This window comes from Camelus bactrianus, chromosome 14, assembly GCF_048773025.1.
Source record: "Camelus bactrianus isolate YW-2024 breed Bactrian camel chromosome 14, ASM4877302v1, whole genome shotgun sequence".
Lineage (NCBI taxonomy): Eukaryota > Metazoa > Chordata > Mammalia > Artiodactyla > Camelidae > Camelus > Camelus bactrianus.
In genome coordinates this window covers 6,602,653-6,618,250 of record NC_133552.1, presented here as the reverse complement: position 1 = coordinate 6,618,250, position 15,598 = coordinate 6,602,653, and the positions used below count along the sequence as shown (strand labels likewise).

Here is a 15,598-nt window from a genome sequence, read left to right as displayed (position 1 = left end):
CAAAGGTCCAATCACACAGTGTGGCACGTTAGAAAAAGCAAACCCTAAAGGATGAATTAACAGCTACCCAATATAATTCTGGGCTTTCCTACTGTTGATTCTGAATCTTGCAGTAATTTTCAATGTCTTTTCAAAAATTGCTATGTGTATTTATATATATATATATATATATATACACACACACACACATACACACACACACACACAAACAATAGCTATATGCTATACACATGTCATATATACATATATAGCTATATGCTTTATGCATATAAATGCCATATATATACTCATGAGGGATTATGTAAGAACAAAAATCATATGTGAAGAAAACTAGTAATATTAACATTTGCATAAAACCTTCAAATTATTATGGGTGTGTGCCAATATGAACTAGCTAGAAAAGAAACAGCAAATACTAAAAAAAGGTTTATAAGAAAGTAAGTAGCAAATGAGCAATTCTGTAGCAACTGAAATTATAATAATGAACACATTATAACCATGGGAACTTCTTTATGTTAAGTGAAAAAACAGACATGATTCCAACTGTGTAAGACACATTCACACATGAACAGAGACTGGAAAGGAGTGAGAAAAATAAAGTTAAAATGTATTTTAAGTAAAAAATTATTTTGGGCAGAAATAAATACAAAAATTTGGCTTCCAAACAAGAACTACCTTTCCGAGTTATAGGAACTATCCAAGTGATGTCAGCAGGTGTTATACGCAGACGGTGACCTCAGCAGAAAGGCCGTGAGGGCCCTTTCCTGGCAGAGATGCAAAGACAGACGTGTGAAAACCTCCTGTCATGACAGTAAAAGTGCTGTAGGCTAAGGTTTAGTCAGTACAAAGAAAGAGTTAAATTCTAGACTAAAATAAACTCTGTGGATTGCTAGTGGATTACAATCTTTCCCATCTCAATTACTTCTTGTTTTCTAAATCATATGCCTGGCTTTCATATTTGCTTCAGTTGGTGAACACAAAAATGGCAATCAAGTTTTCTGTACCTCTCTGTCTCCAAGTAGAAACATTTCACAAACCAGTGTGCTTTGTGCATAATTATCTCCAGATATGTGCCAATACCTTTATCTCAAAAATATAAAATAGGTCCTACCTTGATGCTCAGAAACCTGCTCTTGATTAAGCCAAAGTCATTTCACTTATAAACTTTCACCTACTAATCCTCAAAAGGGACCAAGAGCTTTTATTCTTGTCTTATATATATGTGTGTATATGTGTATATATATGTGTGTGTATTCTGTGTATGAACACACACAGACCCAGACTTAGATACACACATACTCGTGTGTATTAGCACTTCTAAGATAAAATAATTTAAAAGGTCACAATCAAATTTCCCATCAAATGATCAAACGATCTTATCTCAGTTTTACCACTTGTGGTTGTGACAATTTATGTTCTGTTCTATTTACACCGCCACAAGACTTAGACCTCCTTCAGGGTGCCGCATCACCACCTTACAGCACTTTAAGATACAAAGAGAGTTCTTTTAATATATAATTGGATGGATGAATAAGAAAGTTTTCAGATGAAAAATCAAAGAAAAAGTAAGAAAATGTTCTATCAACAGAGTCCTCTGGAGTAAAAGCTACAGTAAAGACACCCATGCGTGCAGTGCCACCTGCCGTCAACCGAAATGACGCCTATTCGCCAAACCATGCTACTACTTCAAACCTAAAAGGCAGGGAAAATTCTACCAAAAATTAGATAATGCCCTAACAGAGGCAAGCATAAAGGGGCTAAAAATACAAATAATCTAATATGGGAAAATGACAGGCAAGGAAAAAAGTGAAAAAGTTGATTACAGTAATTTAAACATCTTATATTAATGCTATTTGTCTCACTGATCCAAAGTCTCCCTTTATTTTCCATCATCAGCATTGACCATGGTCTGCTAATAAACCCTTTGAAGTCAGAAAGCCCACTGGACCTTCAGGCAGTACTTCCTCTGAACATGTTTTATTAAGGCATAGTCGTATTTAAATAATAATTATTGAGAACCAACAAATTCAAAATCAACACTCTAATTCATTACCTGGTTCTTATTCATACTTATCACCTTCATTTGGGAAAGGGGTTTGATTCCACAGCTAAGCACTCTAAAAATGCTTTCAGCATGGAGAAAGCCCGTTATTCTTGAATATGGAGGGAGAGATCATTAAAAATTTATATCTAGAAATATTAATAGTATGAATGAAAAAGCCAACATTTGAACATGGATCAAAACAGATTAATATTTTAAATACCATAAATAACTTAAATTACTAGGCAAATTTGGTTGTGAACCACTTTTGTCTTTCTGCCTCTGTCTGGAAAAGATTCAGCTAATGTAACTCCATGATGTTGGCCTTTTCCCTTGTCCACAGACTATTTCCCACTATTTGTAACCTGTCCATACCTTAATTTAAAATATAAGCCTGGCAGTATAGGAGTTTATGGTCTAATTCAATCCCATTACTCAGAGCAAGTACTAAATTAGAAACCAAAAGCCAAGACATTTGTTCAGTGTTAGGCAAAGGTTCTGAAGGACTAAATCTTGTTTTAAGACTGATTCCAGTTCAACTGTATTTCTAAATCCCAATCATTATATAGTTCTTAGGCACTGAACTGAGCTTTTAGACCAACAAATAAATTATGATGAAAATTAACATCTGTTTATTGTTATAATTTCTTCCATAAGATGTAGGTCTATCTTATGAGGATAATAACCAAGATGTATAATATGCAGTTAGGAACATATATCAGACAGATTTACTAGCCTTTAAAAAAAACAGTATTCATTTATGGACCAGTAGATTATATGTGATACCATAACAACAAACCTTCCAGGAATCTGAGCCTATATTAAAACACATTTTTTTCCAGAAACCTGTCTTAATCATTAACCATCATTTCCTAACAAGAGAAAAATATTACCTCATTATTTATATAATTTACTTTTATTAACTATTTACTTTGAAATGCGTTACTAAGTACATTTTTATAGCTCATATAAATCTGTTTTAACCAATCATTCACCCATTCATGAAAGGCGATAAAGCTTAGCATTTAGGAACCCGATTTCTGGAGCCAAAGTACTTGCATCAGAATCTTCGCTCCAGCTCTTCGGAGCCACACAATCCTGAGCAGGTTCCCAGACCTGCCTGTGGTTCTGTCCTCTCACCCCTAACACAGGGAAAACAATTCTCCTGGGATCAAGGGACTTAAAACATGCCAAGTACCTGGCACAAGCTTGAACGTGATGGTTATTAATAGTATTATTGATTTTACAATATTTGTTGAGCAACTACTACGTGCCAGGCGCTGTTCAAGGATCACAGCAAACAGCTATGAACAGACAGGGCCAAATCCCTGCCCTCTCGGATCTCAAGTTCTAACGAAGGAGACAAATAATAAGCAAAGAAATCTAGAATATAACGTCAAGGATAAATGGTATTAAAAAAAAAAATAAAGCCAGCTAAAGCGAGAGACAGCACAGGCCACTGTTTACTAACCAGCGTGGAATAATATGCACACACCAGCCGCGCAACCTGCCGCCCGGCCTGCGACTGAGGCCCCGTCTGTGTGTCGGGGAGCAGGTGGGAACCGAGATGCCGGCCTGGCCGCACCACTTACTAGTGACTCTAGCAGGGGCAAGTCGCTCCACCCCTCTAAGCCTGAGTTTCCTCTCTGCAGACGGGGAGAATCACAGAAACCGCTTCACAGTCTTAAGCGAGTGATGCCCGACAGCGGCACAGCGTCCTGGCAGGAGCGCCAAGTGAGGCAACGCCCGCGACCGGCGCTCACGGGAGTCGGCCGTGATCGCGCTGCAGCTCCGACCCGTCCCTGCCGCAGACCCAGCCCCACATTTCAGGGCTCTCCCTGGTCCCTGCAGCCCCGCCTTCCCAGACTAACTCGCCGCGTGAGCTCACGGAGTAGCTGACCCCTTGGCTCCTGTCCTGGGAGACTGAGATGCACCGTCTCCATCACTGAGGGTCCTCGCAGTCCTCCCAGGCGGGAGTCTCACAAACTCTTACTGTTCCTTCAAGCTCAGGTCAAACGTCAGGACAGAGCCTTCCGGCAGGGCTGGCTGCTGCCCAGCCTGGGTTCTCGTGGCTGATGTGGCTGCAGACCGTGACATGAGGGTCTCCCCCAACATGAGCCTCCTGGAGGCCGGCAGAGGTGGGGCCCGTCCACAGTGACTCACTGGAAGGATCGCCCAGTCGCCCCACAGGATGTCACCCTCATCCACACCCCAGCACTAGCCTCCTCCACACACGTGTGCTGCCTCCTCGCTTGGTCCCCACTGTCACCACCAGACACTGGGCACTGATGTCACCACCAGGGGAGTGAGATCTAAAGTGACCACTTCTCTGGGTCCCTGGCTGCAGACTCAGAATCCTGCATGGCCACATCCAACTGTCCACCATCTCTGAGCTGGGAGGACCCAGCGCCTGGCCTCTGAGGTTCTTCGTGGGCCAAGCCCACCTCCCACCAGACTCACACAGGGTCCCAGTTCTCCGGGGAGGGAGGGGGTCCAACCACTGGGCAGTCGACATCCAAGACGGGGTGTGAAGAACTCACTGGCGCTGAGCAACCCCCTGAGGAAGGGAACTCGGTCTCACTGTTCTGTTTTCTCCTGGGGCACCTCACCTGGGCCGTGTGTGAGTAAATATTCCATAAAGATATCATTAGATGCATAAATTCTTATCCAACAGCAATGTAATTAAAAACTCCAATTTAACAAACAATTTAATGTGATTACTTAATGCCTATGGATTACTACAAAAAATGAAATTTTACTAAGTAATTCAGCATCCAATTGCTCTCATCTAAAAAGGGAAGTTTAGTGGAAGAGCAGCTTGACTCTCCAAGCTAACATTTTAATGAAGCACTCACAGTCTCCTGGCCAATACAGAAAGTCTAAAAATAGACAGTGCAAGGCCATTTTCTCCAGCTTCTTTGCACCAACCTGTAAAAGGCTTTGCTCCCCGCTTTCCTGGCTTATCTCATGGAAATGAGTTTTTTTTTAAACTAATGAGCCAAGGCCTGACTAACTCTTCTCAAGAAAATAGTGATTTTCCAAACTCTCTGTGGACAAGCAAAAAGAATCATTTATCTGCAAGGCTGCAATTCTGCCAGGTTTTAAATGAAGTTCATACCACGAAAGTCGGCAACAGAATTAAAAGTGTCTGTTCTCTTTAAAAGCTATTCAGCCGAAGGCCAGAAGAGTGGGGGAGGTTTCTGAATAGTCTGGCTCCTTTTGGCCTCAAAGGGGAAATGTAATCCAACATCTGCCATAAAATGAAATTTACAGCTGCACCATACACCCCCCACCTCCCCCCCCCAAAAACCGCCTTATAAGCATAACTCGCTTCTGAATTTTCTTTTCTGCGTTTGTGGGATGCCTTCATTGGTGGTTCTGCCCCATCTCAGGTCCTTCCTTCACTCTGAACCCTGCCCTTCCCTCTCTGCCAGCATCACTCCCGCAGGGACTCATTCCCCGTTCCTCATTCAAAGTGACTCCCCAGCCAAGCATGACCCGTGCCTGGCACTAAGATTAAAGGTCACACTTTAGAGTTTTCAAAATAGTATATGAATCCTTATTTTACTAGAACCTACTTTAAAAACACACACACACACACACACACACACACACACACAGTGATACTTTATCCTCTCTCCTTTATTGTTTCCAGTTTAATCTTACTTTGAAATTGCTTTGGAGAGCAGTAATAGTTTCATCATTTTAAGCAAGTGTCAATACATTTCTAAAGCTACAGTAAAAATCATCTCAATCTAGATGTAAAGTTAGAGATGAGGAGTGTGTGCAATGATTACTCATTGTCACTGCTTCAAAACTGATCAACACTGTATCTAAAGCTTCTGTGGTAGGGCTGTATCATGTTCTAGTTTTCACTTTAAACTGCAGAGAATAAATTAAAATGAAAACAAAAAAAAAATTATCTCAATCTAGGATCAGCCTTGGTCACTGGGTCCCAGGTCCCATAGGGGAAGAAAAAAGACTCTCAGATGACAGCCTCTCCAACACAACATAAACAGGGTTCTCCAATAGAGTCTTCACCAGGGACTGAGCTGTCTGTGCCCCTTTTCGGTTAAAAAAAAAAAAAAGGAATTTCCACACAAACATCCACTCAAGAAGGAATTTTTTCAAGTTCAAAAAAAATAAAAGTCAAATCATAATTGGTGCACAGATGCTATGCACATAATAGGTGCTTAAAATGAAATCCAATGAAGAGCCTGATTAACTCGGAGACTGTCACACAAACTCTCCTTCCGGGTTTCTGTGGCCTCACCTCCACCTGGCTTTTGTTCACGCACCTCTTTAAACAGTCAATCTTTATAACTTCGCATTCCCCTTCCATCTGTAATGCAGGGAGAAAACTCAGGGGAAAAAAGGAGCACTTTTTCCACATCTGTATTCTTATAACTACAGATGTGCATTTAGGAACCCGTATTGGTCAGCCACATCCCCCGCCTCCCCAGCCTTACTTTCCACCTATTTCAATCTAAAAAGCTCACTCCTCCTGTTAATACATGCGCTACTCATCCCCCAGACTGTGCCGCCTGCCACAGACTCCAGGTCCCCCGGGCATCCCAGCAGCAGACCGTCCTGACAGTCAGCGTCTTTGTCTTCCGGATCCGATCCCTGTTCTCAGCTGACATCCCTCCAGCTAACTTCCTGTCTCTCCTCCCTGATCTGACAAAAGTCTTCCTTCTTTATCCTCCCAGGCTTCACAGGCACAGTCAGCACTAGACTTACTCATGTTTTTATACATCACTCTTCTTCCTAAACAGCTCCGTGAGCATCACTTTCTCAAGGGCCCAGGTCCTATGGAGAGATGTCCTTTTATATTCACAAGTACCTCCTACAGCTACAGATGGCCAATTAATGTTTGTTGAATAAACATTTTAATGCATTTATTTTGGACTTCTAATTTCTACTTAATGATAGAGTCACTTCTATTATGAGGCTGTTACCATCTACCTTATGAGTGATTCAAGGAACCACAGTATCTTTTCTAATTCCTAACTCTTGGCTCCACAGCAATGTAGAATGGTTCTCTGAACACAGAAAGCACTTGGTAAAGTCTGCTGGCTTCCTGATTAGAAGAAATAACCCATTATAAGCTTCAAAACCATTACAGACTGCGTTAAAATCTTCAAAACTGGAGATGGGAGTGACAACTCACAATGACCCAGATTATTTCAGAAAACAAGGGAAACAGTGTCACCACTCCGGTAACAACCCCAAGCACAGTATTAAGTTTCAGACAGAAAGTTCTTTTTTTTTTTCTATTCACATGAGAAGCATGAAAAGTGTTTGTGTTTTTAATAAGAGCACACTGACTTGCTAGAGCAGAAGAGAACAGTTAGAAGCAGGTGCGTAACCCCAGAAACTGTTACTTTTCTGCACCTTAATTTTTGGCAGATTTCATAGTGGAGTGCAACTCGATAGGAGTAATGAATAAATAAACAGCAGTTCTAGACATCTGGCAGTGTGGGAGGAACAGATATTTTGGGCTATCAGATAAATATTCAGATGATAAAACCTACCGCTGATTCCTCCCCCATAAGCAGCTTTTGTGAAAGCTCATGGTGGGCAAATCTATGGAGAAAAGCAAAACTGTAACCTAAAGACTTCAGGGTTCAGGGCCCAGGGGACTTCCCACTCCATCAGAGGCACAGCACACACCTGGCAAACCACGGGACTGACCCCTCAGAGGGGGAGCCGCCCGCTCCCCACCACAGGGCTGGGGTGCCCCGACAGCTCTGACTTGAACTCAACCATCCTCCGCTTCCATGGCTGACAACTAAGCTATCAATTCTTTCTCAAGAATATGTCAGTTTCTTAAAAACACAAATTCCAGTTAAGTTGTAACTAGGGAGCCATTACCTGCCTCTTAAAGCGACTTTGATGCCCTATGTTTTGTGCATCTCAGCATTTAATTCTCTGCAGTTAATCTTCTTTGTCTGTGTGCAGTTCTAGGTCCAGGTAGCTCAGCACTGCTCCAAGAACTGTCTGCAGACCCAATGTGAATTGTCCGCAGACCCACTGTGAGCTGTCAACAACCTGTGGCTCTCCAAAACGCTATGCATGGAATAAATTCAACTTTCAATTACATATGTAACATAAAGAACACTATAAAGAGGAAAAAATGAACTAGTATCACACACGGCTGCACACTCTGAAGTCTCCTGGCCAGCTCAACTACCGAAAGACTTGTTAACCCAAATGTGGAATTACCTGAGTCATAACAGAGCACCCTGGATCTCGTGAGCAGTTTAAACCCAAGTGCTAGAATAAAGTCCCTTCATAACTACTTCAGTACTCAGAGCTGGCGTCCATCAGGGAAAGAATTTTGGAATAAGAAAAACAGGCTATCTGATAATTAGAGGGAGGTTTCCTGTGGTTTAGTCTAGGCTCCATTTATTATCACAGAAAGTAGGTGCTGGGAGAGGCGTTTGCTTGATGAGATTGCTTAATTAGGTGTCTTTAAATGCAAAACCAATACTGCCACCTAGTGGCAATTTAAGTCACTGGCTAAATAGGTGGTCTAAACTGCAAGTTATAAACGTAAAGGACAACAAAAATTTAAGTATAAGCACCCTGAAACTAAATAGAAGCACAGAATAAAGTGCTAAAAATGTTCAATACTTTCGAGAAATGGAACGGTTTTCTGAGTTTTAAAAGCTGAGACTCGCGCATCCATGAAAATACAGTTTCTAATGTTGAGCATACAACTTCAAGGTCACATCCTTGAAAGGATCCTTGTCCTCCACATATCAGAATGCAGATGTAAGGGCGGTAAGCCAGCTCCAATCACACAGATGAGGACCAGACACCTGAGCCTATGGCAAAGTCACAAGACGGAAGAAACCGGACCAGAGCTGCCCGCCCCTGCCCCTCAAATGGACTGTGTTGGGGGGAGTAAGGCTCCACCTTCCTTAGTCATTGTTATGCAGTCTGCGTGAAAGCAGTCAGTGAATTTTCTGGTGCTTTTCCATACTGCCTCTCAAAGATTCACTTAATCATGAAATCAGACTCTCAGAGCACCAACTCGTGCTCAATGTTTTATTCTGCTCTTCCCCCTAAACTCTGATTTCACAGGGAAAAGTAAAACAGACATTATATTTAATACGAGAGGGGCTGGCCACTATCAATTTAAGAACTACTCCCCAAAATTTTAATAGAAAAAATAATCTACTCAAAGTAATATTTAGTTTTCATTTGTTCAGTTTCTTCTGGATTCAGTTCAACTGCCGTATGTTGAATACACACTACATTTAAGGTGCCGTGGAGGAATCAAAAGCAGAGCAAGCCAAAGAACCTGCCTCAAAGAACCTGTAACTTAAGACAAGTGTGTGTGTGGATGTGAGGGCGTGTGTGTGGTCAAAGGTGACCATACTGTAAGAGAAATAAAAGGAAAAAAAAGAAGACACTAATGAATTCATCTGAAAAACAGAAAGAGACTCACAGACACAGCAAACAATCTTATGGTTACCAGGGGAAAAGGGGGTGGGAAGGGATAAATTTGGGAGTTTGAGATTTGCAAATGTTAGCCACTATATATAAATATAGATTTAAAAAACAAATTTCTCTGTATAGCACAGGGAACTATATTCAATATCATGTAATAACCTTTAATGAAAAAGAGTGTGAAAATGAATATATGTATATATATATATCATGACTGGGACATTATGTTGTACACTAGAAATTGACACATTGTAATTGATTATACTTCAATTTTAAAAAGTAAAAAAAAAAGAAATCAAAAAGAAAAGAGAGTAAGGAAAAATGAAACCATGAATTTCAGAGATCCAGTTTAATTAACATTCACTGAGGACTCAGGTTCAGTGCATGGAAAGCTCTGTGCTTGGTTCTGAAGAATCAGAAACCAATCAGACACATTCTCTGCTCTCAAAATTCATAAAAGAGACAGAGATGTAACAAATAAAAATAGTCCAAAGTGTAAAGTATACGCTAAAAGTGGAAGCAAAGAGGAAGTGATCTGTCCCCGTAGATCAAGCCAGTGCACAGAAAGGCTTCACCGGATACGGGAGCTTGTCAAGACGAAGGTCATCACATGCAGGGCCACAGCAGTATGACATAACCAGGTGACCCCAGGGACCATGAAGAGTTCGAAATCACTGGCAAACAAAATGCAAAGGGACGAGTGGCAGGGAATGAAGATGGGATCAGGGACGGGGACTTTGGTTAACAAGCTCTGGGAGGCTGTCTTGGTAAAAGGTAATGAGCATGGGAGGTTCCCAGGGGTCTGCTGGATCCACACCTTATTGGACTGCTGTCCTGCCTCAATTCCCAAGAGACACGCCCGAGAGCCATGCCCATTCTCCATTCCTAAACGTGCCAAGCTTGGCTGAGATGGGAACCTGTCACCATCTTCCCCAGAACCTCCAGTCAGTTTTAAGCACCAGCATTCCTGGGCCTGACCCCTACAGAGCCCCCAGGCCTCCCGAAGGAGCAGGTATTCCCAGCCCCCAGGCGTACCTCTGCCTGTGGGGCGGAAAAGGAGGAGGAATGTTTTATAATCTACATTGCTTCCCACCAAGCGGTGCCCACACACCTCTTCCCCACTGTAAACCAAGTCCCGGGAGCACTGTCCTGCCCCCAGCTCCCAGGAAGCGCTTCTTCCCAGAAGAGTGGAGGGGGAAAGGCAGGCAGGGAGCCAGTGATGAGTAGCGATTTGCACACACAAGAAAAAGTTTAACCCAAAAAACCACAAAAAAGGAGCTGACAAACAGTAAAGGAAGTACTGGGGCAAACTCCCTCAGCTGGCCTTGGCTGGCAAAGTGTGTAGGCACCCACACTGACCACAGGACTGACAGCACAGATTCAAGGGGGAAGACACATACCCTCATCACACGTGAGTCTGCGTCTACAAGAGGGAAGGTGCTTCTGGGAACGAGCGTACAAGTCCCAGAGATACATGTGCCCTTAATTCATACACGAATTCAAGCGATACGTAACCCTGCCCTGACGTCACCACTGATCACACAGCTGGGGGGAGTGCCAAGGCTGGCTGGGCTCGATTCCACGGATGCTGAGCCTGGACCGAGGGGGCTGCATGGGCTCCCCCTTCCCGTCCCCCTGCCACAGGTGCCTCCACCGGGACCCACGGAGGAAGCCCGGCCCCAAGGTTGCTGCGTGTCTTCCATCCTGACGGCATCTAAAAAACTGAGTAGAAGAAAATCCCCAAAGTTGGGTTTCCAGGCCAAGGAGAATGGTAAACTCATCAAGCTGCTCCCATTTCCAGTTACCAGAAAAACTGCCTGGTGCCTGCAATTCTTCCCTCTCCCTGGAGAAGGTATGATGCCCCACGGCAGAGGAGCCAAGGATCCGTCCCTGCAGGGACTGGGGAGGCTGGATGAACTTTGCCCAGAAAGCATCTAAAGATTAAGCATAATGAACCCTACTGTCAGCAGGGCTTAACCTTGGAGACCATTAAGGTTGTTAATTTTTCCACTGGTATTTCCAACCCTTTATTTCCAAGCGCCCACCAACAGAAATCAAGCCATCTGTCAAGCACACGGGTCTCTGGGCAAAGAGCTTTTGCTGAGAGAACCGAGAAACGGCCCTATTTGCCTCCAGACAAGCACGTCTGTCTCCAAGGCTGGAGGAATTTCTCCACTTGCCTAAGAAGCAAGCTCCGAGCAGCAGCACAAGAAGGAAGCTCTTCTTTTGCTCCAAACCCCAGCATTATTCAGAACAGGTTTAAATTCAGTTCACGCCTGTTTCAAACATTATTACAATGTACCTGTCTGTGTCGATCTTTCTCTCCATAATCCTTCTCAGATATTACATTATAAATCAAATCGAAAGTTCAATTAATAATATCCAATTAAAAAACAGATTAAGGGACCCATGGAAGAAGCACCGCACTAAGGTTAATGAAAATGTTATTTCAACATAAAAATTGCCATAGGACTTCTTAGCAAAATTTTAAAAGTTAATTATCTTTGCTATTTTAAGCCCTGCCTTTAAAAAGTTATTTTTTCCAATTTTTTCTATCACACTTCTTGATAAAACCATGATAGTCCCATACCATTTATATGATTTTCTTAAAATACACATATAATAATTTAGAATATGATGCTTTGAGTATTGGGAATAACGAGCATTTTAAACAACAGATAGTCCCTATTAAGCCAGCGAAACAAATCAGAACAGGTATCTTCATCTAAATAAAGTTGATTCTCTACGGACCAAGAGCTTTGGACACATGATGCATCAAGAAATAAGTAATTACCAGACACCCCAAGCCGTCTCCACATACCTGTGTAAGATCTGCAGCTTGCTTTAAGACGCTTTTTTTTAACTGTTCTGCTTTTCTTGCATGAAAAGAATTACTTTGACTCTGGATGACAAATACAATTTCTTTTAAATCTAGAACAACAACAACAAAAAAGTTTTCAGACTTTTTTCTAACAATGACTGAAATAAACTTGAAAACAAGTGGACAACAATGACGAAAAACCCAGCCCACAAGGCAAGCCTTCAGGCAATAAACTGTTAGGGGGGGAAAATCAATTTATATGTAATTCTAGGGAGAAAATCTCTCTTTTAAAACTGATCTCTGAAACTTCCTTCCTAGCAGTCAGCAAGTAAATAAGCTCGCTGTGCTAGACCAAGTCTGGGGTAACAAACTGAATTTGCTGCTACATTTGTCAAGAATGCAAATATAAACATGGAGGAAAGGGTGAAGCCGCCTGGAGCGCTCACCTCCCTCGTCCCTGAAAATCCAGTGTTTGCAAGAAGCCTTTGAACAATTCACACATAAACCTACAGTGTGTTGTTACCCATTAGGGGTTGAACTGTGTCCCCCAAACTACGTATGCTGAAATCCTAGCCCCCAGGACCTCAGAACATGGCCTTATTTGGAAGTGGGTCTTTACAGAAGTAGCCAAGTTAAAGTCAGGCTATTAGTTTAGGTCCTAATCCAGTGTATCCGGTGTTTTTATAAAAAGGAGAAATCTGGACAAGAGACCCACGGGGGAGGAGACTGTGAAGACACAGGGAGAAGACAGCCATCTTCAAGCCAAGGACGAAGGCCTCAGGGGCAACTGACCGGCCTCCAGAAATGGGAAACAGGTGTCTGTTTAAGCCACACGATTGGTGGCACTTTGTTTCGGCCGTCCTAGCAAACTAAGACACCACCTCAAGCATGTTCTAGACGGCCCTTTAAGGTGACACTCAGCAGGGACCTCACAAGGCACCTGGCCAGAGCGAACGAAGTGTTATCTCCAGGACAAGAGCCAAGATTCCACGGCAACAAGGCTGGGGCAGGAGGTGCTGCAGAGAAGTACTTGCCTCCCAGCTGGAGACCCGCTGCAGGGCAGCCAGAGTTTTGACAGGTGGGCAGAGAGGGAGGCAGCCCAGGTATGTCCTGGCCTCCTGACCAGGTAGAGAATCAGAGGTCTGGCCCCAGATGGAGGCTCAGGCCCCACCCTGGAGAAGCACATCACACCTGTCTGGGTTCTGAGCTTATGACAAAGTAAAGAAACAGCCACTGTGTCGAGACTCTGCCTCCAGACAGAGGTGTTGGCCGAAGGCAGATGTGACATAGAACTGCAGCCTCCAGCCAGGTTGACAGTAAGTGAACGTGGGGACCCTCCCTGCCACCGTGAGCTTTTAATTTTATTAAAATTAAAAAACTCGTTTTAATTTTATTCTGTTCTATTTTATCATTTTCATGTTTAGTTCCACAGCTCCATTCATTTATTCACTCAAATATTCATACAACAAACAGCTCCACAGCGAGCCAGCTAGATCCCCAAAATAATCCAAAGTGCTCATTGCTTAAAACTCAAAAATGCACAAGGAAATGCTGAGCAACCTACAGAATATGACCTAACTCCTTCTCTGTAGGCGTTTAGATAAATATGAGCCCCCCACATACCTATTTCTGCTTTAAACTGGCTTCTTGGCTCTATAAATCAAACATCCGGCTAAGGCTCAGTGGGTGTCTTCTATTTCAACTGACACATAACCTTCAGTCCACTACCTCTGAAACACTAGCACAGCTGACTTACCAAACTGAAAAAGATTCACGTTTGTTAACAATGGAGTCAATAAACCTCAGAGAATAATTTTTGCAAAATGTAATAAAGTTAAAGATGCACATTTCCAATGACCCAGAAATTCCACCATTAGTCATCCTTGAGAAACTCTCATACGTGGGTACAGGACACACAACCACAGTGCTCACGGCAGCCCTGCGTAGAAAGAAGAGGCTGGAAGCAAACCAGACACCCACTGACGAGATATCCCAACTGGACCGCAACACAGCAATAAAGATTAACCAGCACTCCACGGATCGATCTACATGGACATCGTAGACGAACCCTACCCAGAGAATGGCAGAAAAAGCAGGCTGCAAAGGCATAACCATACGGTATAAACCAACGCTTTGCAAAAATAGAAACACAAATATATGTAAAATGGACACATGCTATATATATGCATGTGTCCAATTAACTACGACATGGAAGTACGAAAGACTACATGAGAATGCTAAACACCAAACCAGGATAATGGTTTAAAGGCTTCGGCTGTGCTAGGAATGTTTTATTTCTTAATCAGGGTGGTAGATACAAGGCTGTTCATTCTGTTACTCTCTATAGCCTCCTATAGGTTCAAAATAAGTCATACTAAACTTTTTAAAAGTGCAATTGCACCTGTCAAAAGGCTAACCCCGCAGGAATCAACTCTTGCCCCCTGTTCTAGCAGATCCGCAAAGCTCCCCATTTGCACAATGGCTCCTCCGCGCGGGGACGAGCTTGGTGAGAATTCTTCCCCTTCTCCTGTATCAGGTCCTGTGCTGTGAGTTGTTTCCTTTGCTACTGAGCGGTCACTTGCTTTTTCATGTGCTTCCCTCATGCGTGTGACGTGAGCTCCTTCAGCAACACCTCCGAGCCCCTCCTAAGCGCGAGGGTCCAGACACGCAGAGGAACGGGCGCAGCCCCAGCACGGGAGGGCCCGAGTCCCGCTCAGCCATCTCAAAGCCAGGCAGCGAGCTCTCCGCCGAGCCCCGCGGGGACTCTGGAGCGTAGGGGACAGGGGTGGGGGAGCTGGCCCTGGGGGGTTTCTGGGAAGGGGTGTTTCCTGAGTCTCCTTTAAAATGCAGCAGTTTCTGCAGACTCAGGCGCAGAAGGCAGCAGACAGGAGGCAGAGAAAGAAGGGAGGGGATCCTGGAGCCCACAGCCCACCTTATCTCTGCAGCATCCCCAAGTAGGTGACCGGGGAGTTTATCCGGCATTTCTGGGAAAAGGATGAAGTCAGTGATAGTTGGAGAGGAAGGCTGGGTCAGCCAGACCCGATCCTGGAGGATTTATATGACATGCGGAGAGGCTGGGTCTACAGATTAACAGCCTTCAAACGGGAAGGGTCCCAGACCACCTGGGCCCCCAGGCAGCAGGGCCTCCCCAGAGAATGGGATAAGGACACCGACCTTCGGGACACCCAGAGAGAGGGTGGGAGGATGTTCCCAAAAGAGAGAGCAGGGACGGTCTGGGACAGGAAGTGGAGGTGGGGCCCTGAAAACATCAGTTAGGC

At 43.7% G+C, this 15,598-nt stretch overlaps 1 protein-coding gene across 5 annotated transcripts in view; it reads right to left on the bottom strand.

The window, feature by feature from the left end:
• Window positions 1-15,598, bottom strand: part of B3GLCT (beta 3-glucosyltransferase) — an 84,626-nt gene that overhangs the window by 48,137 nt on the left and 20,891 nt on the right. For all 5 annotated transcript variants that reach the window (XR_012511641.1, XM_074378012.1, XM_074378011.1 and 2 more), the window contains exon 4: window positions 12,321-12,430. Coding sequence is in view for 4 of the 5 variants with exons in the window: in XM_074378012.1 (XP_074234113.1) it covers window positions 12,321-12,430 (110 nt within the window). In the remaining variant the exon portion in view is untranslated. The remainder of the gene's footprint in view (window positions 1-12,320; window positions 12,431-15,598) is intronic.